The sequence below is a fragment of the Phocoena phocoena genome, chromosome 10, assembly GCF_963924675.1.
Source record: "Phocoena phocoena chromosome 10, mPhoPho1.1, whole genome shotgun sequence".
Taxonomy (NCBI): Eukaryota; Metazoa; Chordata; class Mammalia; order Artiodactyla; family Phocoenidae; genus Phocoena; species Phocoena phocoena.
The window spans coordinates 51,712,892-51,740,285 of NC_089228.1; the positions used below are offsets into that span (position 1 = coordinate 51,712,892).

Consider the following 27,394-nt stretch of genomic DNA (forward strand, 5'->3'; position numbering starts at 1 on the left):
GAGGCAGGTAATGAAATAAGTAAAATATGTAAATGGTAAGTGCTAGAGAGAGAAATAAAGCAGGGAGGTAGGGATAGATCAGTAGCATCAGGATGGTGGAAATTTTATAATCTTAGTATCCAAAGCAGACCTAATTGAGAAAATGATAGATGAATAAACACATAAAGGAGGTGAGTAAGCAGTGTGGCTATGGAGGGGAGGAGCATTCTTGGCAGACAGGTGCAGAGCCCCTGATATGAGTCACAGCAAGAGGACTGATGGGACTGGTTGGAGAGAAAGGTGGAGAGTGAATAGGAGATGATGTTAGAGAGACCTACGTGGTATCTAAGGTCTCACAGATCTTGGAGTCCTGGTAGGCCTTTTTATGGAGTCATAGGAGGATTTTGAGCAGCAGTGTGATGTAACTTTGTTCAACTCAGGACATTATGTTGAGAATAAACTCTAGGGGGACAGAGGTGGGGAGCAGGAGGAAGAGTTAGCTATGACGGTTATCCCAGGATTGTTCTAGGTACTGGTGTTACAGTATAAACAAAGTTCCTGCTGACTTCCAGTCCACCTTCTAGTTCACTCAGAAGAAACTATTATTTCAGGAAGTGGTAGGTGCTATGAAGAAATATAGGATTTGTTCTGATATTTTATAATTATTAAGAAAATCTTTTTAAGCCTGTAATATTTATAACCTATATATAAACTAAACTGCAGAACATTTTAAATTTGGGGGCTTATGATAATGAATTAGTTTTATGAACTCTTTTATTTTTTTTAAAATTTATATTTATTTTTGGTTGTGTTGGGTCTTCGTTGCTGCGTGCAAGCTTCCTCTAGTTGGGACGAGTGGGGGCTACTCTTCATCGCAGTGCACGGGCTTCTCATTGCGGTGGCTTCTCTTGTTTGCGGAGCACGGGCTCTAGGTGCGTGGGCTTCAGTAGTTGTGGCTCGCGAGCTCTAGAGCTCAGGCTCAGTAGTTGTGGTGCACAAGTTTAGTAGCTCCATGGCATGTGGGATCTTCCCAGACCAGGGCTAAAACCTGTGTCCCCTGCATTGGCAGGCGGATTCTTAACCACTGCGCCACCAAGGAAGCCCCTAGTTTTATGAATTCTTCTATCTAGCTTATGGTCAAGAAAGGTATAACCTTATGGGAAGTGGGTAAAAATCTGTTTCCGTCTGTATTTGTAGATTTGTCTATTTTTCCTTTTAGTTCTTCTTTTTGCTTTATCTATTTGAAGATGAGTTATGGGTGCGTAAAAATGTAGAGTTAATTTTTTTCCCCCTATTGGATTGGGCTCCTAAATCATTATTAAAAAGTCTCTCTTTATCTCTAGTAATGCTTCTTCAAGGTGCTTTGTTTGAAATTAGTATAGCTATGACAACTTTCTTTTAGTTGGTGTTTGCCATGGTCTGTCTCTCTCATCATTTTACTTTTTAAATTTTATGTGATCCTTGTATGTAAAGTATATCTCATTTAAGCAACCTGTTTTTAAAAATTCAGTCTTGGTCTTTTACTTGGAATATTTAGTTCATTTACTTTTAAGGCAGTTACTGATGTATTTGATTTTATTTTTGCCACTTTATCTTTTATTTCTTTTTTTTTTTTCTTAACCTGAGTTTTGGCACCTCAGGTTAAATTATTTATTTATTTATTTATTTTTAATTTTGGCTGTGTTGGGTCTTCGTTTCTGTGCGAGGGCTTTCTCTAGTTGCGGCAAGCGGGGCCACTCTTCATCACGGTGTGCAGTCTCTCTTGTTGCGGAGCTCAGGCTCCAGACACGCAGGCTCAGTAGTTGTGGCTCACGGGCCTGGTTGCTCCGTGGCATGTGGGATCCTCCCAGACCAGGGCTTGAACCCGTGTCCCCTTCATTAGCAGGCAGATTCTCAACCACTGTGCCACCAGGGAAGCCCTTTATTTCTATTTTTATCCACTTGTTTTATCTTTCTGTCTCTTCCTGAATCTTTTCAATTAATCAAATCCTTTTTATTATTTTATTTTTCTTCTAGTTGTTTATTTATGTATATATTTACTCTTACTTTAGTGGTTTGGCAAACTGTTGCTTGCAGGCCAAATCCAGCTGCCCTTCTGTTTTTGTACATAAAATTTTATTGAAACACAGCCACACCCATTTGTTTACATGTCGTGGTATAATTGCTTTAACACTACAGTAGCATAATTGAGTAGTTGTGCAGAGAGACTACATATATGTATGGTTTGCAAAGCCTAAAATATTTACTATATGGCCCTTTATAGAAAAAGTTGGCGTATTCCTGCCGTAGGGCTGTGGTTCTGAAAATTGAGCATGCCTCATAATCACTAGGAGGACTTGTTAATACACAAATTGCAAGGTCCCCATCTCCAGAATTTCTGATTCAGTAGATTTGAGTTGGGGCCTGATAATTTGCATTTCTAACAAATTGCCAGATGATGATCTGGGACCACATTTTGAGTACCACTGCCCTAGAAGTTACAATACGCATCTTTGACTTTATACAACCTAAAATAAATTACTGTGTTTACTACTTCCATATTAATACTAAAAGTCTTAGAACCCTTTAACTTTGTTTGCTTACCTCTTAGGAGCACTATTTTATAATAATCTCAGACTGGCCACAGCTCATATGTCCATCAACAATAGAACAGATATTAATAACTTGTGGCACATTCATACACTATAAAACTATAAGCAATGAAAATGCATCTTCCAAATATTATATTGAGTGAAAAGTAGCTAGGTACTAGAGTACCTATTATATGATTCCTTTTATATAAAGGTCAAAAATGGGCAAAACCGACTGTGGTGTTACAAGTCAAGACTAGTTAGCTTTGGTAGGAAATAGTGACTTTTGCGGGGGTCAGTGAGGGTGCTTACAGGGTGCTGATAGTGATCTGTTGGTCTGGAGACTGGTTACACTGCCATATTCCTTTTGTGAAAATTAATTGAGCTGCGTACTTTAATCTATATACTTTTCTCTACCTTGTTTTGATAAAAAGGTAAAAATTAATTTCCTAAGAGTTTAAGAATGTTGAGTTATTTTTAAGCAGTAGAGATATTTACTCACTTTAATTCTTGTGTGTGTGTGTGGGAACAGAGAACACTGTTTCCATGGGAACTTCTGGCTACTCAAGTTTTAGTACCTCTCTCTCTCTGTAGATTTGTGTATATACTCTGTCCCTCTTAGCTACATTTTTTTGTTTCAATATGGTAGTGGCAAATAAAAGCTTATTTGGGATTGTATTAGTTTTTTTAACAGAGCAGTCTCTATAGAGCATAGGTTTTAATTGATCCAAACTGGCTCCCCAATAGCATTATGCTAAAATATATATATATATATATATATTTTTAACTAGAAGATACTTTTTTCCTACAAGTTGTGCTATTTAAGAAAAACACTTGCTGAAATGGAATGTGGTTTATGGGTGTCTGCTGAATAGTAAATTTAATGGGTATCTATTTGATTCTTTTTTCCAATAAATAAAACAGTCTTACTTGTCTGGTATATATATTTTAAAATATATTCAATAGTTGGACTTGCAGTCCTTTGTAGGGATGATTTTATTCTGCTGGATTTGGGTGTTTGCATAGGTAAGGGATGCAGACTGAAAGGAAGAGATTCTGGCACGTTGTTGTGAAGCCTGTGGTAAAGCTCCTTCTCTGCCTCGCCCATCTTGTTTGTCGTGGTTGGTTTGTGCAGGGTCCTAGAGAAAACCATCTTCTTGGACGAGTAAAATGCATACATCTTGTGATTTGGAGGGTGGGGTAGGGGTGGGTGGGTTCGTTTTATATAAGGAGGTTATACTTGTGTGGTTATTCATAAATATTCCAAAAGGAGCTTTGTAGAGTATTTTAGAATCATTTATGAGAACAAATTGTTCAGTTTGGTTTCTGTGGCCTAAATAAACAGCAAATTGTAAGATTACATAGTTAATTATGCCAGTAATGAGCACTGTGATACTCCGTATTTTTACTGATGCAATAATAAGCACTCCAGCAGATTGAATATTGCAGAAAACATTTTCTATTTGTATACATTTTCATGTGAATTAAATAGGAGAAAACAAATATAGGTTTATAAACCTTTAGTATTGAATGCCCTTGAAATTTTGATCTAGACTAAGGATTGCAACTACATGGAGGATTTTTTAAAAGACATGGAGAATTTTTACCTTTCATCTGGCAGTAGCTGCCATAAGATGATGTCACCTTGTAGCTGATTGGCTGTTACAGCACCTAGGGCAGGGAAGAGAAAGAAAAATGCCGGCACAAACCTCAGTGGTGGTTCTGTGGTTGTTGCTGTCTGTTTTTGATAGAATCTTTGATTAGTATCAAATCTATTGTATTTGGCCATGTGAACTATTCAGAGCATCCTAGGGTGAGGAAAATTAAGAGCTTTCAGAGGAATGAGGCGACTGATTTGCAAACGGATCTGTGATTGTAAGTTGCAGAATCTGGGTATAAGGAATAAGGCAGGGTGTGCTGGAAGATGCAGTATGGGAGGAGCTGGCGGAAAATGCTTATATGAGTAGCAAAGAAATGAAAAATGCTTTTTACTGTTCTTAGAGTTAATGTATTCGGTTTTATGTTTTGACTTAATATATATAGGTAGGAAATATAATATTGCAGACTGATTTTAAATTATACTGGGTTATTTTATATGGTGTTAGTCAATATATAAATGCTTATTCAAAGGAGCTTTATTTTATATATCATAGAAATTAATGACTTTATATATAGCTTTATTTGATGTTGAGTCTTATGGAAAATTGAGCAAAGCTTAGTTCTCTTAAAATACATTTTTCTAATGATTTGTGCAGATAAAAGCTTTGATGATGAAGAATCAGTGGATGGAAATAGGCCGTCATCAGCTGCTTCAGCCTTCAAGGTTCCTGCACCTAAAACATCCGGAAATCCTGTCAACAGTGCAAGGAAGCCTGGTTCAGCAGGTGGCCCTAAGGTTGGAGGTAATGTAAATCCATTTCAAATCTGATGTGCATGCCTCATGCCCTTGATATGGCCACACGTACTTAGAACTTTAGAGGCATATGTTTATTCATGACTGCAGCAGGATTGCAGGTCTGGAGAGTCTGTTGCAACACACAGAAGAATGTGCTGCCTTTTTGAAAATGTTTAAAATATTGTATTTTGATATTTCCTGTCAGAACATATGTGAGTTTGTGTTTTCTTGAGAGTATTTATTTTTCAGAAGCCATGAAAAGATATTTAAGGGAATTTTTTGGGTTTGGGTTTTGTTTTGTTTTTTGTTTTTAAGGAGAGAGCAGGTTTTTCAGAATTTGGCTATTTTCAGATGCTTTAGTTGTTAAAGAAATATTGATATATGAAATGTTATATATTCATCTAGGGCATGAGTCTTAAATACTCTAACATTGGAAAAATGTTTGGAGATACTGGGTATTGAATAGTTTGTCACAATAGGAAATGGGTGGTGGTCAAGTAAAATTGCCTCAAAAATATTTTCTGGATTAGATAATAATAAATAGGAAAAAACAGGTTTTATGCAGTTATACAGAAAATAGTACATTCTTTGATCATTTTAAAACTATTTCTAGCATATTGTCTAATCTTTGAATTTTTAATGAGTATTTTTTCATATACTAATTAGAAAGTTGTGAGTCCTTTTCAGGTGCTAGTTTTGCCAAGTTTTTATGGTAAAATGAATCCTATAAGAAAAAGGGTAAATATTTAATACTAAAAGGACAGTAGTTCCTTTCTTTCCCTTTTTTGTTAATAAATTTGTGTGTTAGTTATAATTTGGGAAAACAGATTTTTCCTTGTTTATGATAGCTGGTGGGAAAGTCATGGTCTTCAGGATTTTGTTTTTTCTCTGTCTGTAGTTCTTTTAGTAAAAGCAAAAAGGAAAGAAAAATAAACTATATTTTGACCAGGTTCTCTAAGTTGTGTGCTCTTGATCTTTTTATACAACCAAACGTTATTTTCTATGTTATATGATATTCTAAATATAGGAAAACTATTATAAATATTTCATCTTAAATATCTTTAACTAATATGTCATGTAAGCAACAAGAAAGATGGTATGGTATAGGTATACACACACACATATTTGCATGCATATAAATAAATAGATAAATCAAATACTGTTTAATAGAAATGTTTTATTGATTTCTCTGGATATTTCGGGTAATTTATACTTTAGTATTTTAATTATTTTATTTTTGTTTTGCAATTATAGGAGTGTATTCCCATTCAGATGTTAGTTATTATATCCTATTACATGATGTCTATTATGCATTCTTACTTATTTCTGGTAAAAAGTAAATGACATTCTTTGCTTTCTTACTTTTGTAGCAAGTGACTACCTTCACTTACTACAAGGAATATTTTTTTATTTTGAGGTATAGGTTTCCAATCTATGATACCATGATAATTATTTTATGAAATTGTCTTACTTGACTTAAAATGGATTAATATTTGAAATTCATGGTGAAAATATTTAACATTTTTGTGAATCTGAGCCAGTAGTTTATAATTAGCTCTGATTTTCATGTTTTACTTTCTTTTCTTAGATGAAAATTGAAGATTGTAGTTTACCTACCAAAGGTCACTTAATTCTGATGTTAATCAAATTGATAAAATCAGATTTCTTTTTAAAGAAACAGCAGACTTTCTTAATGCCATTCCCCCCTTCTCTGATTTGTAGTCCTACCAGATATGAGAATGTAGGTAGCTTTCATGATTGTAGTCATTAATCACTCATACAGATTATATTATCCAAAGGGCAGTGGCCCTTTTGATAAAAATAAGGGAGAGACCTTCATTCTTTTTTCATTCTCCTCTTCCTCCACTTCTTCCTCCTCAGTCTTTTGGCAGTTGAGTATTCATTCTGCAATTTTTAGTTTATTTCTTTTGTTTGCCATAGCTCATTTAGGTTCATTCATTACCCATTTTTGTAAGAAAAAAGCTATTAAAGGATACTGATATTGCTTCAGAAATTGTTATTCTTGGCTGTCAGCCCTTCTTTGAAAATTTAACTTTAGATCTTTTTGTTCTTGGCAGAAGCTTATTGATTTTTAAATCAGTTGTAGAATGTTTTCTTAGAGTTATAGAATCTGAGTTAGAAGGGACATTGGGAGTCATATAGTTAAATTTACTATTCAAGTATAGCAATCCCTTTCAAAATATTCTGATAGATGATTATTCAGCATCTGATGAAATATGTGCTCATGGATTAAAATTTGGGACAAAAACCATCTGCAGTACCACTACGTATAGACATAATCAACTGATAAATTATGATGTACTTTGTTCCAGTTATTTTTATAATAACTTTTCTAACTATTTTTACACATACAAATATTTTCTCAGGAGGAGGACAGAATTGGCACCCTTCCTTTTGTAGTTTTGTATACCTTTTGTTTCATTAATATTTTACCCTGATCATTTCCTCATTGGTCTAAAATTATTAATTTAAAACTATTCATGGTTAGTAGTCATATCTAGGCTGCTTTCATGTTTTCTGCAGTTATAAACGGTGCCATCATTCTTTTAAGTATATATTTTATTAGCATATCTCCAATCATTTCCTTGGAATAAATTTTTAAAGTTTACTTAATCAAAAGTTACAGGGATTTCTTGTGTTCTTTCAGTTTGGCGTAGTATCCTCCAGAAAAGTTATAAGCCATTTCAATTCTGGATAAATTTAATTATTTTTTTATATTGCATTAAAATCTGCCTCCTTGTAACTTAGGCAGGGAAGATGAATTATCTGTTAACATAATACTTTCAAATTCTTGAAGGTTGTCCTGTCTCTCTTTATATAACTATTGTGTTTTCTAGACTGTACAGTTTCTTTCTCATAACTTTACATGGAATAATGGTGATTTAGTCCAGGCATTTTATTTGCTACTCCTTGGTATATAATAAACAGGTATGATTGGTTCCTAATTAAAGGAGTATGGTAGATGGAGGTATACAATAGTGGTATAAGCCAGTCACAGTCCACTGAGTTTAACAAATTTCTTTTCAGAAGGATTACCAAAATAATAAAGTGAGCTTCTTTGGAATCCTGATTGAATCTACTCTGAAGTTTTGGAGTTTAATTTACTTCACTTCTCCCAGAGATATATGTCAAGATTAAAGAGATGTATGCTATTTTTAGCAAAGTATCCTAGCCAGTTAAAGACAGTAGGACCTGTGTTTAATCTTTAGTGTGTGTTAGTTTTGTTTTGTTCTTTGCCTCGGTGTGCCAACCTTTTCTACTCATATTGTAATTGTGGGGCTTTTAATCCAAGGAGAATTAAAAAAGAAAAAGGTTATGGGTTGCTCCCATAACCTTTTCCAAATATATCATGGCTATAAAAATCCATATTATGTGGATGTCAAAAGTGTTACCTTTGTGCTTTGCTAATTAGAATAAGGTTAAATTGAATTCCCTTAAGTAGTCCATTTTCTGAATAACATTTGTGGCTTCATAATAGGAATTTAGATAAACATATCTTCCCCCCTTTTGGCTTAATGGCTTTAATACAATTGCTGATTATACCAGATTATTTGTAATACTTACATCTCTATAGTATTTTAGATAATAGTTTTTTAAAATTGGGGGATGTTTTTACTTATGTTCTCTCATTTAAACCTCAGAACTCTTGAGTTAGATACTTTATCTCAGTTTTACTGATGAGCAAACTAAAGTTCAGAGAATTTAAGCAACTTGAACAGGTCATGCATCTAATAAGTAGATGAGGTGCAAAAATCACGTTGCTATACTGCCACCAACACTAATCTCACTGGGTAAATAAGAACTCTTCTAGATCCTAAAGCTCTGAGGTTATAATCTACAGGAATGATCACTACTTTCAGGGTCCACAAATCAGTCATTTAAAACCTCAACTAGTATGATTCCCAGCAAAATAGAATATTTGGAAGTAAGCAAACTGGTAATTTTTTCATTATAAATGGAAATACTTTTTAGAGTTTTCTTTTTGAAATTGCCTTTTTAAAGCTTACTGAGTTATAATGTCCTTATTCCTGTACCAATTATTTTGGCTGCTATTCTTTTCTAAAAATAAAAATTGAATTAGATGATGATATAATTGTTTTTGTTTATCATTAGTACCAGATTCTTACGTTAGTGATTTGTCACTGAGGCTTGTATGTAATCATTGAAACACATCATTAACCAAATCATCAATTGTCAAAGTTCTGTTGTTCTCTCTCACTTGCCCATTCATTCAAGCAGACAGAGTATTTTCTCTCAATTGTTTCCATCTCATATCAAAGACTACTTTGAAATGGCTTTAACTTTGAACTCTTACAATTGGTTAATTACTGTCTTTTCAAATTCAGTAGTACTTACTTGTCTTTAGGGTATTTTATATTAGTTTTACTTTATGTCTTACCTGAGGTTTTATTAAGAATGTCTAAATATCTGTTTTCCACAAATTATGCTAATCATTCCCATTTTTTCCTGTGATGTAAACAACAAAGATGCTTTTCCTTTTAAACAAATAAAGATCATGAAAATCAGTATGTATTTAATGAAACAAATCTCACAGAATTTGTTGTTTAATCTTGAAATCTAAATTTTTAATTCATAAACCTAAATTTCTTGTTTTTGAACTTATGTAAAACCAAATAACTTTTCTGTTTGTGTATTTTGTTTTGCTCGTTTTCTTCCTCCTTTCTTCCCCTTAATGACAGGGAATGATACTAAACCCAAAAGATTTTAGCCTTGAAGGGATCTTAAAAGATGATCTGACCACAGTTCAGATGAAGAGACTAAGCCTCAGAAAGCTAAATGATGTATCCAAGATCAGTTAGTTATTAGCAGAGATGAAACAAGGGCCCAGTGTTTGGCCCACCATCAAGGGCTTTTTGGATTATCTCTGGGTCATCTCCTCAGTAATACCGCATATAATACATATTTCGTATTTTTATCCCATATAGCAAAACACTATTAATGACATTTGGAATTTAAGGATTGGCCAGTCACCATTCTGTCTTAAATTTCTGTGAATCTCATGTCATTCATCATAAGATGCCCTGGTGCTGTCTCTCTTAACTGTGGTTTTAAGGTAAATAAGATTTGAATAATTAACCAATAAGTTATTATAAATATAAATCAATAAACTGCCCAATGGCCTACTGTGTCTAAGAATATGTGTGTTTTGCTGTAGTTATTTTCTTTGTCCTCAGTTTTGTTTTACCTCTTGTGCAAGACTTAAAGTCAAAGAAATTTCATTGTGCAAGGTTTATTTTCTGAAGCATTCAGAATGTTTGAGAAGGGAGGAAATTAATATAAACAGCCAAATTATTGTGATTAAAATTAGTAGATATATTAAAGACCCAGTCTCTTCACAGATGAGTTATTATCTTTATCTACATCTGTATGTAGAGCTTACTGTGTGCAAGGCTTCATGTTAGGCAATGAGGAGACCATAGGAATGCTCAAGAAAGAAAGCAGAAAAGAAATTGGAAAAGAAATTACAGTATCTGCCCATGCTCATTATCCCACCAACCAGTGTTAGTGGTTTTTAGTGTTTTGGCCTTTCCATACTTCATTTGCCTATACTTTTTGACTGAGATTTAAATGTTAGAAAATTATAGTGTCATATAGGTAGGCAAATTGATTTCAAGATTTGCCTCAGAAAAGAGTGAAATATCATTAATATAGATCACACATGTGAGGGATTTTCCATTAGTTAGATTTGTTATACTTGATCCATATAAAGTAGAAGTTTGTAATAACTTACAATTCCAACTTATATTTATTACATTATATTACTGAATTGGTAAGAAGCATTATTTCTGTGATGGGCATGCTGTAAATTTAATTTTTTCCATTAACTTGGCATTTTTCTTTTTTAGAACCAATTTATGTGTTTCTTACTAATAAATTGAATGGCATAATTTGATTTTTTAAATATAAAATGTATACTCACTGTTAACAAGTCTAACATTAGAGAAATGTTTAGAAAAAAAAACTTCATACCATCTTGCTTTCCTAATCTCATTGCCCAGTGTTATGTATGATATCCTTCCACATCTTACTCCATTTTTATTTGTGTAGGTATTTAGATTAGATTTTATTTTTGCCGCCATTAAACATACTAGTAAACACTTTTCAACTTGCTTTTTTTTCACAAAACATCCTTCCGTCCTTCAGCATCAAGAATGAGAGCTATCACATTCTTTTAATAGCTCTACCGTGTTCCACATTATTGATGTACCATGATTTAATAAACTATTTCTCTGTCAGTGTCATTCAGGTTGTTCGCAACTTTATGCCATTACAAAGAATGCAGGTCTCCATGTACTTATGTATTTGGTCATTCTGGTGCTTCTGATCTGTAGAGTAGACTCCTCTAAATGAGGTTGCTTGGTCAAAGTTGTGTGTGCTTTTAATTTTTTTTTAACATCTTTATTGGAGTATAATTGCTTTACAATGGTGTGTTAGTTTCTGCTTTATAACAAAGTGAATCATGTGCTTTTAATTTTAATAAAGACATTATTTTACCTTCTCCGGCCTTGAATATAACAGGTTCATTTTGATGGGTGAAAAATGGTACTTCTTTTTCTTAATCCTCACCCGTCTATCCAGCCAGCCAGCAGCTAGCAAATGTTTACTGGAAGCTTTTAGTATGCTGCTATTCTCGTAATCTCTGGGAAATATCAGTGAACAAGAACAAAGACCCTGTCCTCCCAGAGTTCATATTCCAGTGAGATTCAGAATATTTAAATTCATTAATAGGGATTAGCGTATCCTCTTGTGTGAATTGTAATTTGTTATTATTTGCCCATTTTTTAATTGGGCTGTTTTGTCTTCTCAGTTTGTTACAGTTTTTAAAATATTAGGCCTTTTATGCTTTTATTAAAAGTTACAAATATTTCTTCAGTTCCTCCTTTGTCTATAGCATTTTTATGTCAAAATTAAAAAATTTTTGTTTTGGTAGGTAAAATATCTATCCTTTTTTTTTTTTTAAACTTCCCAATTTCCTGTCTTGAATAAGAAGGACTATTGTCTAGTCCCCGAAGTTTATACAAATAGTCTAATTTATTCTAAAACATAAATTATTTTACATTTAGTTTGTTAAGTATATCTGGAATTTTTTTTTGTATAAAGTGACAGTATATTCATTTTAATTTCTTTTCTTATGTATGGGCAAGTTAATGTCGATGCAATTGGATAAAGCATTCTTTACTCCATTGAATTGAGATACTACTAACTGGATATATTTTGGTTACTGATGTTCCTGATGTTTATCTGTACTTATTCTAACTTTTTAGTGAGTGGTTTCCCAAACTTTTTATTATGAAAATTTTTAAGCATATAGAAAAGTTGGCATGCAGTAAACACTCATCACCTAGATTTAATAACTAGCATTTTGTCATATTTGTTTTAACCATCTCCATATAGATATATTCCCACACGTATTCTTTTTTTTTCCAAAACTCAACAGTTGGAAAGTAAATTGTAGACATCATGACATTTCAGCCATAAATATTTAATATACACCTCCTAAGACTTAAAGGTGTGCTTCATTATAACTATAATACAATTATCATATGCCAGAAAATTCCATAATATTATGTATAAAAAAATCCCTTCACCAATTTTTATACCATGACATTGCCTTTTTTTCTAAAGAGTCTATGCTAGTTGTCTTTTAGATTGTCCCATGCTGTGGATTTGTCTGATTTCTTTGTGGTGATATTTAACTTGTTCCTTTAAGCCCTTTTATTTTCTGTAAGTTTGTTCTAACTATATACCTCCTTTTAAGCACTTCCATTCTATATTCAAATTTCCTCAAATGTCCTAAAAATATTTTTTAATAAGTGATTCTGTGGGGCCAGAAAGAAAAATTTACTGTTTGTTAGTTCAGGAATGCCCTCTTCTGTTGGTATAGTGAAATGCAACTTCTTTTCTAAATGATACATGGAAGGCTTTCTATTCAGTGCTTCTGATTCTGTGATACCATCTCATTTCAGTAGAACTGTTATCTTTTTCTTCCTTTCCTTTATCCGCCAAGCTTTGAAGGAATACCTCCACCTTCTAAGTGCTACTTACCTCTTGTTCGGAGGGGAACCATATTTGATGTCTTCGTACTCCACTGCCAAGATCATCCTCTTCCATACAAATTCCTCGGATTTTTCTCTCCAGTGAGGACTCTGTAATTGACATTGCTGGTTTTGGATGTTTATATTTCCCCATTTACCTGTAAATTGAAGTTTGAAGTGAAAACTTGTATTACAAGTATGTGCTGTGGACAGTTTTATTTGTTTTTCTTTTTGATCTCTGGTTTTTGGAGTATTTAGTAAAACATTTGATTTGAATTTGGATGACTACCATTTTCCCATGGGAATCAGAATGTCTACTCTAAGTTTTTAAATTGGGTAAGGAAATAACCTTTTTTTTTTAACTAGATAATCCATTATCTCAGCATTTTGTTGAATTTTAGGCATCATTATTGAATTACTTCCCTTGTTGATCTGAATCACTTCTTTGTCGTGTATCAAATTTTTGTACATTTGTGGGTCTGTTTCGAAGTTTGTATTTTGTTCATTTGATTAGTTGGCCTATCCCTGCACTAAAACCTGTCATCATTATCTTTGGTTTGTAAGTCTTCATTTCTGTTAGGGCAAGTACTTCCTCCCTTTTCTTATAAGGATTATCTCAACAGTTCTTGGCCCATTGCCCTTCCAAATTTTAGAATCAGCTTGACAACTTCCACAAGAAATCCTGTTGGAGGCTTGATTATGGCAGTACTTTGGGAAGACTGGACATCTTTATGATACTGAGTCTTCCTGTCCATGAACACAGAATATCTATCCATTTATTTTAGTGTTCTTTAATGTCTCATTAAAATTTATTTTTTCCACCTCAAGGTTTTTCACTTTTTTTGTTTTGTTTTTGTTTGTTTGGTTTGTTTTATTTCTAGATACCTCAGAATATTTTTATTTTATGTTAAAAAACGGTTTTTTTTTTTGGCTGCGTTGGGTCTTCACTGCTGTGTGCGGGCTTTCTCTAGTTGCGGCGAGAGGGAGCTACTCTTCGTTGCAGTGCGTGGGCTTCTCATTGAGGTGGCTTCTTTTGGTGCAGAGCATGGGCTCTGGAGTGCAGGCTCAGTAGTTGTGGCGCAGGGGCTTAGTTGCTCCGCAGCATGTGGGATCTTCCCGGACCAGGGCTCAAACACATGTCCTCTGCATTGGCAGGCGGATTCTTAACCACTGTGCCACCAGGGAAGTCCCAAAAAGCATAGTATTTTTTTAAATTGTAAAACTTCATTGAAAGAAATTTTAAAAGTCATAAATAAATGGACATACTGCATTCCTGGATAGGAAAACAGTGTTACAAAGATGTGAGTTCTCCCCAAATTCATCTATAGAGTCAACACATTTTCTTTTTTTTTTTAAATTGAGGTATAGTTGACATGCAACGTTATATCAATTTCAGTTGTACAATATAATGATTCAATATTTGTATATATTGCAAAATGATCACCACAATAAGTCTAGTTAACATCCGTCACCATACACAGTTACAGAGCTTTTTTTCCCTTGTGATGAGAACTTTTGAGATTAACTCCCTTAGCAACTTTCAAATATGCAGTACAGTGTCAACTCTAGTCACCATGCTGTACTTTACATCCCGTAGCTTACTTATTTTATAACTGGAAGTCTGTACCTTTTGACTCCCTTCACCTATTTCATCCACCCCTTGCCTCTGGCAACCACCGATCTGTTCTCTGTATCTGTGTGCTTGGTTTTTTGTTTGTTTGTTTTTTAGATTTCACATATAAGCGAGATCATACTGTATTTGTCTTTCTCTGTCTGATTCATTTCACTCAGCATGATGCCCTCAAGGTTCCTGGACATAGTATTTTCTTAATTTAAAATTTCTAACTTTGTTGCTGATGCATAGAAATGAAATCAAATATTTTGATTTTATATCTAGTCACCTAGCTAAAGTTTAATTTTTAATGATTTTACTATATATTATTTTGGGTTTTCTATCTACACCAGGATTTGGCAAATTACAGCCAGCAGGCCAAATGTGTCCTTGCTATCTGGTTTTAGAAATAAAGGTTTATTGGAATGTCAGGGAACTAAGGTCCTGCAGGCCCTGCGGCCAAAAATAGTTAGATAGATGGACAGATAGCTAGATAGATAGACAAAGTGTACAGCTCAGTGTTTAAAAAAAAAAAAAAACCTGTTTAAGTGGACCCGCATAGTTCAAACCTGTTTTGTTCAAGGATCAAATGTATTTAAACTTTGATTGTGAGCTTGTTGCTTGAACTTAATTAGTGGAAGTCCTTTAGGTCCAAATTGGGGATTCTAGAAGCTTTCCTCTGAGAAGTTTTTTTCTGCTGGACACTGGGGAATAACCAATCAGGGACCCCTTTAGCCTCTCCTAGGTCTTGTCTCAACCAGAATTCTCAGTTACTCTTCTCCACCTCTTTACTGGAAACTCCACTTTTCAATAGGGAAATCTGCAAAGTCACATTGTAAAAGGAGCAATTGTCAAGAATGAGAGCAATTGTTGCTGCTACCCTTGCAGCCAGCCTACTGCAGCTTGCCCTCTGACCACGATAATTTACATGCCTCCTACACACAAAATGCATTCATGGACATTTCCCAAAAGTCTCATCCTAATTATACCATCAGGCTCAAAGTCTGTGATCCTTTGATCTGCATCAGGTCCAGATGCATGAAGTTTCTATCCTCTGGTGTGGCTCCTCTCCATGCAGAGACCCCTGAACTAAAAAGACATCTACTTGCACCCCACATACTCAACATACAGGACAGAAAAACCATAATAGACACTCCCATTAAAAAGGGGGGAGGGGCTTCCCTGGTGGTGCAGTGGTTGAGAGTCCGCCTGCCAATGCAGGGGACACGGGTTCGTGCCCCAGTCCGGGAAGATCCCACATGCCACGGAGCAGCTAGGCCCATGAGCCATGGCTGCTGAGCCTGTGCGTCCGGAGCCTGTGCTCCGCAACGGGAGAGGCCCACGTACCGAGAAAAAAAAAAAAAAAAGGGAGTAGGGCTTCCCTGGTGGCGCAGTCGTTAAGAATCCACCTGCCCAGTGCAGGGTACGCGGGTTTGAGCCCTGGTCCGGGAAGATCCCACATGCCGTGGAGCAAATAAGCCCGTGCACCACAACTACTGAGCCTGCGCTCTGGAGCCCATGAACCACAACTACTGAAGCCCGTGTGCCTAGAACCTGTGCTCTGCAACAAGAGAAGCCACGGCCATGAGAAGCCTGTGCACCGCAACGAAGAGTAGCCCCAGCTTGCCGCAACTGGAGAAAGCCTGCGCACGGCAACAAAGACCCAATGCAGCCAAAAAAATTTTTAAAATAAATTAAAAATAAGTTTCTTTAAAAAGGTTGGGGGAAGGAACAGGAACTTCATAGTAGTCACTGATTTATAGCAATTTTGAAATCCAACAGGAACCTGCTGTCAGGTTCCCTTATTACAGGGGTCATGAATGTTCCATCATGAAGGTTTCATTCTCTCTTTGGGTGTGCTTCTCTAAATCAGTGTTTTCTTCTGTTCTTGGTTTCACCCTGGACTCTGGGCTCTGCCCCTGAAATCTTTTCTTCTTTTGTATCAAAATGTCCTGTGTTTTCAGCTGAGTGTCGTTTTCAACCTACTTCCCTTAGAAAGTTGGGGATCCAGAAAGCTTTTCTGTCTTTTCATAGCACTCTTCAAAAGCACTGATAGTGCTTTCATTAGTGTAACTCTCTTTAAAAATTATAGATTTTGTATGAATTTCATCAAGGTTCCTGCCATATTTCCCTCCATGTTGTTTTTCCAGCATTTATCTTTCTCTTCAGTGCTAGTCGCTTCACTGTAGCATGAGAAGAATCTGCCTCTTTCCATCTCTAAAACTTTGCTCTCCTTGCTCCTGTATCTGTACTTTACCCTTTGTTTCATTCACCATTGTATCCAGCACTTCACCTTATTAGTAGTTAAGGACTAAGTAGAATGGAGTTTTCTCTTTATACTTGAACCTTTTAAAGTAGTATTTGAGGATTTCTGAGAATGCCTCATCTAGGCAGTCTGGCACACTAGAAACCGTGGTGTCTCCTGAATGACAGTACCCTCTAATCCCCCTTCCCCTCCCTCTGCTTCCCAACCAAGTGATTACCAGCTTAGAGTGGATTCTAGAGCAGGGATCAGCAAACTGTAGTGCACAGGCCAAATCCAGCCAACTGTCTGTTTTTGTTTCAGCCATGAGCTAGGAATATTTTTAACATCTTTAAATGATTAAAAATAGTCAAAAGAAGGATAATATTGCGTGACGTGTGAAAACTATATGAAATTCAAATTTCAGTGTCCACAAATAGAGCTTTATTGGAATACAACCTTGTTCATTGTATACTGTCTGTGGCTGCTTTCAGGCTACAATGGCAGAGTTGAGAAATGGCAACAGGAACCATATGGCACATAAAGTCTAAAATATTTACTCTCTTGTCCTTTACAGAAAAAAATTACCTCTGTTTTAGAGTGGTTAGCAGCTGGGCAAAGCTCTTCTGTTCTGTTTCAGCCCATTAATATTTTCTGGTATGATTGTTAACACAGTTATATTTGAAAGAGCTTTAGTAGAATTGGAAGCCAGCTTCACTTGTCCCTTCAGCCCAACCTCTACTTGTGCTCCTGCTCTCAAACGTAATTTATCTAAACACATCTCCTCTTGGTGTGCACACTCATTCTCCTTTTCTTGCAGTAATATTTGACATTAAAGCCCATTACTCTTTTTGACTGTCTTCCTATGTAATTCATTCTCCTTGCTGGTGCTAAAGGGATTTTATAGTATTTTTGGGTGAACTTTTTAAAGCTGTATCAGGAAATGGAGTGATGATTGCAAGATAAAAGAGTTCATTCAACAGTTTATTCGTGGCCCATTACTCTTTTTGACTGTCTTCTTATGTAATTCATTCTCCTTGCTGGCGCTAAAGGGATTTTATAGTATTTTTGGGTGAACCTTTTAAAGCTGTATCAGAAAATATAGTGATGATTGTGAGATAAAACAGTTCATTCAACAGTTTATTCCCTATACAGGGATCCTTTTCCTACTTTGTAGGCCAGACAGTCAAAACCAAGGTGAGGGGAAACATAAGGCAAACATGGATAGTAAAAAGGTTTACTTGTAATACATGCAAGGTATAAGCAAGTTTAGAATGGGGAGCTCAGAATGTCCTCTGTCTTTACACTATTCGTATATCCCAGACACTCCCATTAGCAGCCCCTCTGCTTAAACAAAGTGATTCTCCAAGGTAAGAGTGAGGTAGATTAGGGTTAACTATTCAGACCATGCAAGTTCTTACCAAATTTGGTAATGCCCATGTCTAGGTTTAGAGACCTAACTGTCATATCTGAGATAGTCACAAGGCTGCATTTATTTGTCTCTGCATCTTCTGTGGGACTTTTAAAAGCCATTATATTCTACTCCCCCACCACTCCCTACTAGCTTATTTGGCCCTAGTCATAAGAAATTACTGCATGATAAAGAAATTATGATTAGAGTAAATTGTGACTTTCAGAGTTAGACTTTCCTATGTATGTCCTTAGTCATTGGCACATTTTTCTGGCCTTATCTGGGATCTGTTCAGATGCTCTGCATCCCCTTGAAGGATTTTGACATTGTGTTATGGCTGGCGGGTTAACGTATCGACGTTAGCATTCTGTTGTATGTATGATACCTTAGTAAACTGCATATACACTGTAGTAATCCTTCATACTGGTCTCCCCTTCACTTCTCTATTCCTCTGTAAAACTTTCTGTCTTCCACACTGTAGTACACTAAGGTTGTTAACTGGCTCTGCTCTGGTACCTCTGTACAGGTCTCCTCTACCACTTGAGATGTATACTTTCTAGGCATCAGTTGTTTGTTCTCAAACTTGCCTAATGCTTGCTCTTATTATTGTAACAAAGTAATTTGCAAGAAGTGGTAATATAAAGGAACAAAATATATTAATGAATATGGAAAGAACTTTGTTTTTATGAAAACTGTGTTGAATGTTTAGGAACTGCTTGGTAAGGACCAGTCCCTAAGGAAATTTCTGTTCAGTGGCTTAGACAAAGACAACTGTGAAAGATTGGGAAGAAATTGTAAAAATCTAGGCATATGCACTCCTATCAGAGGACCCACTGTCGAAAGCAATAAACCCTGCCATATTAAGAGATTGTAAATGAATGTAGTATCTTATAAGATGTTAAGATAATATGGTTAGCTATCTTTTTGTTTCTTTGCTTTAGCTGATTATTTTCAGGTAATCAGTTAGTTACTAGTACTGATTATGGGCATGGGGTTGGGAGTTTTATTATGTTATTGGATTTTTTAATATCTAGGGAGTAACTATAATTTATTTACTCTTCTAATTGAATTTCCTATAGCAAGCATACATCCATTCCTCTTTTAGTTTATGAAATTGTCATTGCTTTTAATTTGCAGTTTTATATTGCCTTAAACTTTATGCTGTTCTGTGGTCCATCTCTTATTGCTGTTAAAACTCATATACAAAGACCTTCTGAGGTTTTTGTTTGTTTTTAAGATAAGGAGCTTTTTATACACCTTTGGAAATCCTGAGTATTTTTTATTTTTTAGGATGATTTTTTTTAAGTCCAGTTTTGCAGTATTAATATTTCTTTGGTAGATGATAAACTTAATTGAAGAGATATTTTCTGTTTAATTTTTTAACCAGAGAGATTTTTTAAGTGAATTGTCCATTGGAATGTACATCTTAGGTATTTGAAAACCATTTCATGTGTTGGATTTTTACCACGAAGAAAATAAATAATAGAGTTATCAGCCAGATTTCAGTCAGAAGACAGAATCCACAAGTTATTTTTGCAGACAGAATTGAATATAATTTGTTAAATGGGTATTGATGAATTAAGAATGCAAGAAGAGAACACTAAAGTATCATGGAAGAGGCCGAGGAGGCGAGAAGATTACTGACCCTTCTGCCGGCTTCACAGTCCATCAGTGCAGAGCCTTCCTGGCTTTATTCTCCTTCCCCCCCAAACAGGTGTCTCCTCCCCAGCTACCTATACCACAGTACTCTCAGCAGCTGTGTTAAGATTCCTTAGTTGAGCTTTGTGACGACAGTTCTCCATGAAGCCAAGTTCCCTCTGTTGATTCTGGTTTCTCCACTGTCATTAAGAGCAAAGACACTATTTTAGTGTCTTCTGCACAACAATTACATATAGCAGCTGACTACCCGGGAAATAATATTTATAATTCATACTACTTCTGTTAAACAACTCCCCTCCCCATTTAAATACTGGTTAATTTGAAAAAAATAAAAATAAAAAATAAAGTATCATGGATGTAGCAATCACAGTAAATAGCTCCTACCCCTAAAGCTGGAAGAACAAAATGAGGTTAAAATTATTGAAACATAGAGGCTTAGAGGAGAGGCCCTGCAGAGCTGTGACTTGACCTCTGAGGAGCAGGTACTAGCTGTCTGGTGTCTCTGTCAGGCATAGTGAGCTGGTTTCAGTGAATGTTAGAAAAACTGCAGTCTGGAACTGCAACTGAAATGAGCAACCTGCCAGAGTTGCTAGGGTTTTACTGACAAGAAGAGGAAGTAGTTAGGAAGGAGCAGGTCCCTTCTTCCTTCAGCTTTCATTCTTTCCAGCATCCTTATTGACACAGTTTAACAGGAAACCATTAGAATCAGCAGAAAAATGGTTTGCTCAGTCCTAGACCCAGCATCACAATATAAAAGAGTGTATTTGGAGCTGAAAGACAATAGCTAATTATTGGCTGTTAAACAACTACTGCCTATTAAGTTTACTTTTTTATTGTGTATGTGCAATAAAAAAATCATTTGTGTATTTAAAGTTAATTTCAAGACCCTCATTTCTTTCACATTTGCTTTCCTGACCACTGCAGCACATGTGGATCCTCTGCCTCACTTATTTGGCATCATTATTGACATTTAGGGTCAACTGCTCAGCTTTTTAAATGTTTATCCTTTCACCTGTATTTCTTGTGTCCTTGGTCTTGCATTGAATGAGGGATGAGAGGGCTGTGTTCTTATAGTTTGGATTCTACTACCAGCCTCATCTAGTACCTTATAGAGAGTTAATCAACTACTGCTAAGTACCTTCTCTTTTCTGAAAAGTTGGAGATTTTTTTAATACCTTCTTATAAAATGGAATGTCTCAAAATTATGCCTTTTTCATATCAAAAGAGTTAATATTTTTCATGGTGTTCTCAGTGCTAAAATGCTTAAAAGTAAACTTTAAAAAATAAATTTATTTTTAATTATCAGGTGCTTCTAAGGAAGGAGGCGCCGGAGCAGTTGATGAAGATGATTTTATAAAGGCTTTTACAGATGTCCCTTCTATACAGGTAAGGATGCCAGTGAAGTGGCATTCCCCATGAATATTGCCTATGTGCCTGTTCGTAATATTATTTATTTTTGTCCCTGTTTTTCAAATTCTTTTCTCCCTGAATTGACTTACCAAACTATTATTTGTTGGTACAATTAGACTTCCAAGTGATTTTTTCAGTGAGGCTGAAATAAAATTGAATCCATATCATTGAATCATATTACTTTGCAGTGTCCAACTACATCCACTTTTTCTTTTTAAAGGTGCCTGTGATACAATGTTCTTCCATTTTTTTTCCTCCTACTTTTCTGTCCACTTCATCTCTTTCTCCTTTAAAGCCACATCCTTCTTTACTTGACTGTTGAATACTGAGATTTCTTAAGGGTTGGTTCTGGGCCTCTCTTCTCGCTCTCAATTTCCTTCCTTCCTTCAAATCCATGGCTTTACTTCCTGCCTTTACATAGATAATGCACAGGTTTTTATCACTCAGCCAGAACTCTCTTTAGTGCGAAACTAATTTTTCCACTGACTGTTTATTTGACATCTCCTTTTAGATGTCTCAGAGGCATCTCAAATTCAACGTGCCCACAACTGGACTCATGATCTTCCCCTTTCAAACCTACTCTTCCAGTGTTTTATATGTGGAAACCTAATCAGTTACACAAGTTAGAAACCTAGGAATTATTTTATTGCAGCCAATTCCTAACTTAGTGGTATTCAAACTTCTTCTCTCTGTATGCCCTCTAAAAGAATGTTTAAAAAATTATGTACCCCCTCACTGAAGTAAATTTTTGAGTCGGCCCTTTTTTCCCTTGTTAGGGAAGGGGGAGCCTGGCATTGTATTCCAGAGCAAAGCATCATAATAAGATTAGGAGTGGGAGAGGAACCTGCCTTTCTTTTTAAATATGGCAGAAGGACTTTTGTGAAGGGAAAGTGGGAGGCAGGAAAGGCTCAGAAGCCTCCAGTAATCACTCTGTAACAAATGTTTATCTGGTTCCCCTCTTGCCTCTTCAGCCTTGTCTCATGCCTTGCTCCCCTTTGTACTCTTGTTTTTGGCAAGTATTTGTTTTAAGTAAAAGGGGAATTTAATGGCCGTTGAAAGTGGAAAATATAAATAGGGCCTATTTGTTGGCAGTATCTGTTTGTACTACTCAGATGGTATCTAGGACCCCATTCTTTGTTATGTCTCATTTCTGGATTCTTCTGCATCGTCTTCCCTCATGGTCAGCAACATGGCTGCAGCTGTCCGAGCCTCACTCCCTTAGTACCCTCTGCCTCTTCCGCAGTTGACCATGTAAAACTTTGAAATTCACTCTAACTGAACTAATTTAGGTCATTTGCCCACCTCTGAACCTTGACTGTGATGTAGAGAAATACTGTGCACTGACTGACTTAGGCCTTGGGTCACTGTCTCTTCCCCTGATCCCTTTTGCACTCTTTACTACTGTACTTGGCCTTCTTTCAGTTTCTTTCAGTCATAGAGCCTTTGCACGTGCTGTTCACTGCAGGGAAGGCTGATCTTTCTCTATTTTGTCTAATGATGTCTGCCTCATGCTTTAGCTCTCAATTCAAGCTTGACTTTCCTAACTAGTTCAAACCCCCTATTGTATGTATACTTTCGTGGCAGTATGTACTTCTCCTTGGTGATACTTTCTATTTGGAATTTCGTATTTTATATCATTTGATTAATTTTTTTCTTTCCCTGACTAGATTATAAGTTCCATAAGGCAAAGACCATGCCTATTTTTTGCTCACCATAGTGTCCTTAGTGCCTAGAATGTTACATCCCTGTTATGTGAATATTTGTTAAGTGAATGAAAGGATAATGGTGTTTGGCAGACAGTTAGCTCCAGAGGGAATAAAGCATGTAGCTATCCTGGCTACAGTCTATTGAGAGGGTCGGAGGAGGGACTAACCTAAAACATGTCCTTTTGCAATATTGTATAATAAGTATACGAATGCAATAGATATGTTATATACCTGAAGTCATTTTGAGAACTCATTCCTGTTTTTACTAATCTGTAGGATATTTGCATTTTGTTTTTTAAATGACAAAGTACTTTAAAAGTATATTTGAAGTTACTCATGAGCGGAGAAATACCCTTACCTGGGTAACAGGTAAGGAAGACAAAGCATTTTATTTTATTATTATCTATAATGTATTTTCATTCTCCATTTAAAAATGGTGCTAGAATGGGAAATAATACTATTACTGGAAAGATTATTTGAACATGAGGGCATAATTTTGCTGTGGCAAGAAATATTAATGTTATAATTTTGCATCTTTTCTTTAAGATCTATTCTAGTCGAGAACTTGAAGAAACATTAAATAAAATCAGGGAAATTTTGTCAGATGACAAACATGACTGGGATCAGCGTGCCAATGCAGTAAGTTTTTTATTTTCTTATCCCTCTCCTTGTTTTTTCAATGTTCTTTTTCAAAAACTTGGAAATTCAATAGTAGTACTATCTGGTATTAGCTTATGAAATAGAGAGTCTGATAGGTAACATTTCTTTCTGGAAAACACATTGAGATAATAGGCCTTTTCTTAGTTAGGGTCCATTTTTTTCTGTTTTGCTAATCAGGTGGAGCCTATCTCACCCATTTGTTAGTGTCTCCCCATGTGCTACTTTTTGAACTTCATTGTTGCCCAGGGACCATGACTCTCCTTAGGGTTACATAGTTGTGGAGTAAAGGGAACCCTCCTGCACTGTTGGTGGGAATGTAAATTCATAGGGATGGCATTAAATCTGTAGATTACTTTGGGCAGTATGGCCATTTAACAGTATTAATTCTTCCAATCCAAGAGCATGGGATGATTTCTTTGAATCATCTTTAGTTTCCTTTATCAACGTGTTATGGTTCTCAGCATATAAGTCTTTCATCTCCTTGTTCAGATTTATTCCTAGGTTTGTTTTTTTTTTTTTATGTGATTTATAAAGGGATTTTTTTTTTTTACTTTTTCTTTTTGATAGTTTATTGTTAATGTAAAGAAATGCAACAGATTTCTGTATGCTAATTTTGTATCCTGGTACCTTGCTGAATTCATTTATCAGTTCTAATAGTTTTTGTGTGGGGTCTTTAGGGTTTTCTATATGAATTATCATGTCATCTGCATATAGTGACAATTTTCCTCTTCCCTTCCAGTTTGGATACCTTTAATTTCTTTTTTTGTCTGATTTCTGTGGCTAAGACTTCTAAGTTGAATAGAAGTGGTAGAGAGGCCATCCTTGTCCTGTTCCAGATTTTAGTGGGAAGGCTTTCAGCTTTTCACCATTGAGTATTGAGTTTGAGTTTGGCATAAACCATTGGCTGTGGGTTTGGCAAAAATAGCTTTTATTATGTTGAGATATGTTCCTTTTATACCCAATTTGATAAGAGTTTTTATCATGAATGGATGTTGAATTTTATTAAATGTTTTTTCTGCATCTGTTGAGATGATCATATGGTTTTTGACCACATTGACTTGTGTATGTTGAACCATCCTGTGACCCTGGGATGAATCCAACCTGACCATGGTGTATGATCCTTTTTATGTGTTGTTGGATTCAGTTTGCTAATATTTGTTCAGGATTTTTGCATCTATATTCATGAAAGATATTGACCTATAATTTTCTTTTTTGGTAGCGTCTTTGTCTGATTTTGGTATCAGGGCGATGGTGGCTTCGTAGAATGATTTTGGGAGTATTCCTTCCTCTTCAGTGTTTTGAAAGAGTTTGAGAAGGATTGGTATAAGTTCTTTTTTGTACATTTGGTAGAACTCCCCAGTGAAGCCATCCAGTCCTGGACTTTGTTTGCAGGGAGTTTTTTTTATTGCAGATTCTATTTCACTCCTAGCAATTGGACTGTTCAAATTATCTATTTATTCTTGATTCAGTTTTGGTGGGCTGTATGTTTCTAGAAACTTGGATGGACTTGTTTTTATATTTTGTGCTGTTTTAACAATATTGCAATAAACATCCTTGCACATATTTATAACAATGGTGTTTTTATTTTTGTAGGTTAAATTTTTAAAAGTGGATTGGTGGGTAAGGAGTAGATGCAATTTTATTTTAGTAGACATTGCCAAAATATTTTGAACAAAGGTATTAGGCATCCATGATCTTAACAGTAAGAGCTATTACTGGGTGCTATCGAGTCTTTTTAACTTTTGCCAATCTAATGAAGGCAAATGATGTGTCTTTGTTGTAATTTGCATTTGCTTATCACTAGTATGGTTGAACACATTTTCTTATATTTATTTTGCCCAATTTAATATTTGGTTATTTGTCTTTTTCTTGTTTTACTGTCATTCCTTGTGTATTGTACTTATATATTGCAGATAATTTTTTCCTACCATATTGTAATTTTTTTTAGTTGTTTAGATGCCTTCTGATTTCTCTTCTGCTTATGATAGTTTGCCTACCATATATACCCTAAGATTGTATAACTATTCTTTCAGATGTTTTTCTAATATCCACAGTATTTTATTTTTATGTTTTCCATCCTCAATTCATCTTTAACTTTAAAGATATCTTTAAAAATTTAGAAAACCACAGAATTTAATATGAAATTATACATAATAATGGGTATGACAGGTAAACTTTTAGCTTGTATGTGTGAGCACAGATGTGTACCTGAGTGTATCTCAATTGACTGATTAATTTTATTAGGTATGTATGATGTTTATATGGAAAACATTTGGCAATCCTATTCTTAAAGGTTTAGAAATAGGGAGAAAGAGCTATTTGTGTCACAAAGTAAGTGTGATAATGTTAAAATATTGGAGATGGTGATGACTTAATGGTTGATCCTTTTGATTTTTTACTTTTGCTTATGGATGAATATAGTTTACAAATTTGGTTCTTTTAAAAATAGGCTTCTTAGTAGATAGTGGTGACGGTTGCACAACATTTTGAATGTACTTATTGCCACTAAGTTGTATACTTTAAAATGGTTAAAATGGTAAACTTTATTTTAATGTGTATTTTGTGACAATTTTGAAAAGACTCCCTTAAAACTTTAAAATTTACTTACCTACTCATACATTACATGTCTATTATGCATATAATTAAATCTATAATGTTCTTTTCCAGAAAGCTTTTTTGTTTGTTTGCATGTTTATGTAATAAAGATACATTTAATGCTGTTAAAATGTCTGAATATATAATGAAATATAATGAAAAAAATTTTAATTTTGTTCCAGTAGTGAAGTTTAGGTAGTTTTTTTTTGCACGGCCACTTTTTAATGTCAGTAATGAAAATTCTCTTTATTTCAGCTTAAGAAAATTCGATCATTGCTTGTTGCTGGAGCTGCACAATATGATTGCTTTTTCCAACATTTACGCTTGTTGGATGGAGCACTTAAACTTTCAGCTAAGGATCTTAGATCCCAGGTGGTTAGAGAAGCTTGCATTACTGTGGCGTAAGTATATTCTTTTTTGTGATGAGTATTTTTTATGAATGAATTTTGTACTCATTGATTCAGTGATTATTCAGTAAAGCATTAGCAGGATAACCCCAAAAAAGCATATATATATTCCAAAAATCATATATATAAGGATTAAATTTGTGTGATTTTAAAAAAAATCTTTCTTAATAGCACTTTATACCAACCTTAAAATATGTTTATATGTCTAAAATCTACTGGTGGATTTTTGGTCACTAACTCTGTGAGTATAAGAAGAAAGTGAATGGGTCTGAGAACTGGCTATATGTAACTTTATCTTTGCTAATTTGGATATTAAGCTTTTTATTTCTGATATTTTAGCAGTTGTCTTGGAATTATAACATGCATCATTAACTTATCAAAGTCTAAACCTATTCTGTATGTTTATATTTTTCTAAAATTTAAGGATGGTAGAACACTTAAACTCCTTTTACCACTTCTCCCGACCAGAATACTTTGTTGTATATGTTGTTGTATTCCTTTGAAGAGAGGGAACACAAAGATGCCTACTATTAATATTCATAATCTGGATTATACTAGATGTCCCAGTCAGAACAGAATAAACAAACAAATAAAAAACCCCTCAGGAAATAAAAACTATGAGGATTGCAAGAAAAGGAACAAAACTGCCCTTATTAACAAATGATATAAC

General features: G+C 35.0%; 1 protein-coding gene across 32 annotated transcripts in view; it reads left to right on the forward strand.

Moving 5' to 3' along the window:
- The window catches only part of CLASP2 (cytoplasmic linker associated protein 2), a 178,656-nt gene that overhangs the window by 48,682 nt on the left and 102,580 nt on the right, over positions 1 to 27,394 (forward strand). For 12 of the 32 annotated variants that reach the window (XM_065885770.1, XM_065885772.1, XM_065885764.1 and 9 more), the window contains exons 8-11: positions 4,805 to 4,951; positions 21,253 to 21,332; positions 23,609 to 23,701; positions 26,573 to 26,718. In XM_065885770.1, the coding sequence (XP_065741842.1) occupies positions 4,805 to 4,951; positions 21,253 to 21,332; positions 23,609 to 23,701; positions 26,573 to 26,718 (466 nt within the window). Of the gene's footprint in view, positions 1 to 4,390; positions 4,425 to 4,804; positions 4,952 to 5,266; positions 5,270 to 21,252; positions 21,333 to 23,608; positions 23,702 to 26,572; positions 26,719 to 27,394 lie in introns of those variants that run through there. The other 20 variants (XM_065885782.1, XM_065885787.1, XM_065885791.1 and 17 more) reach the window with 3 other exon arrangements.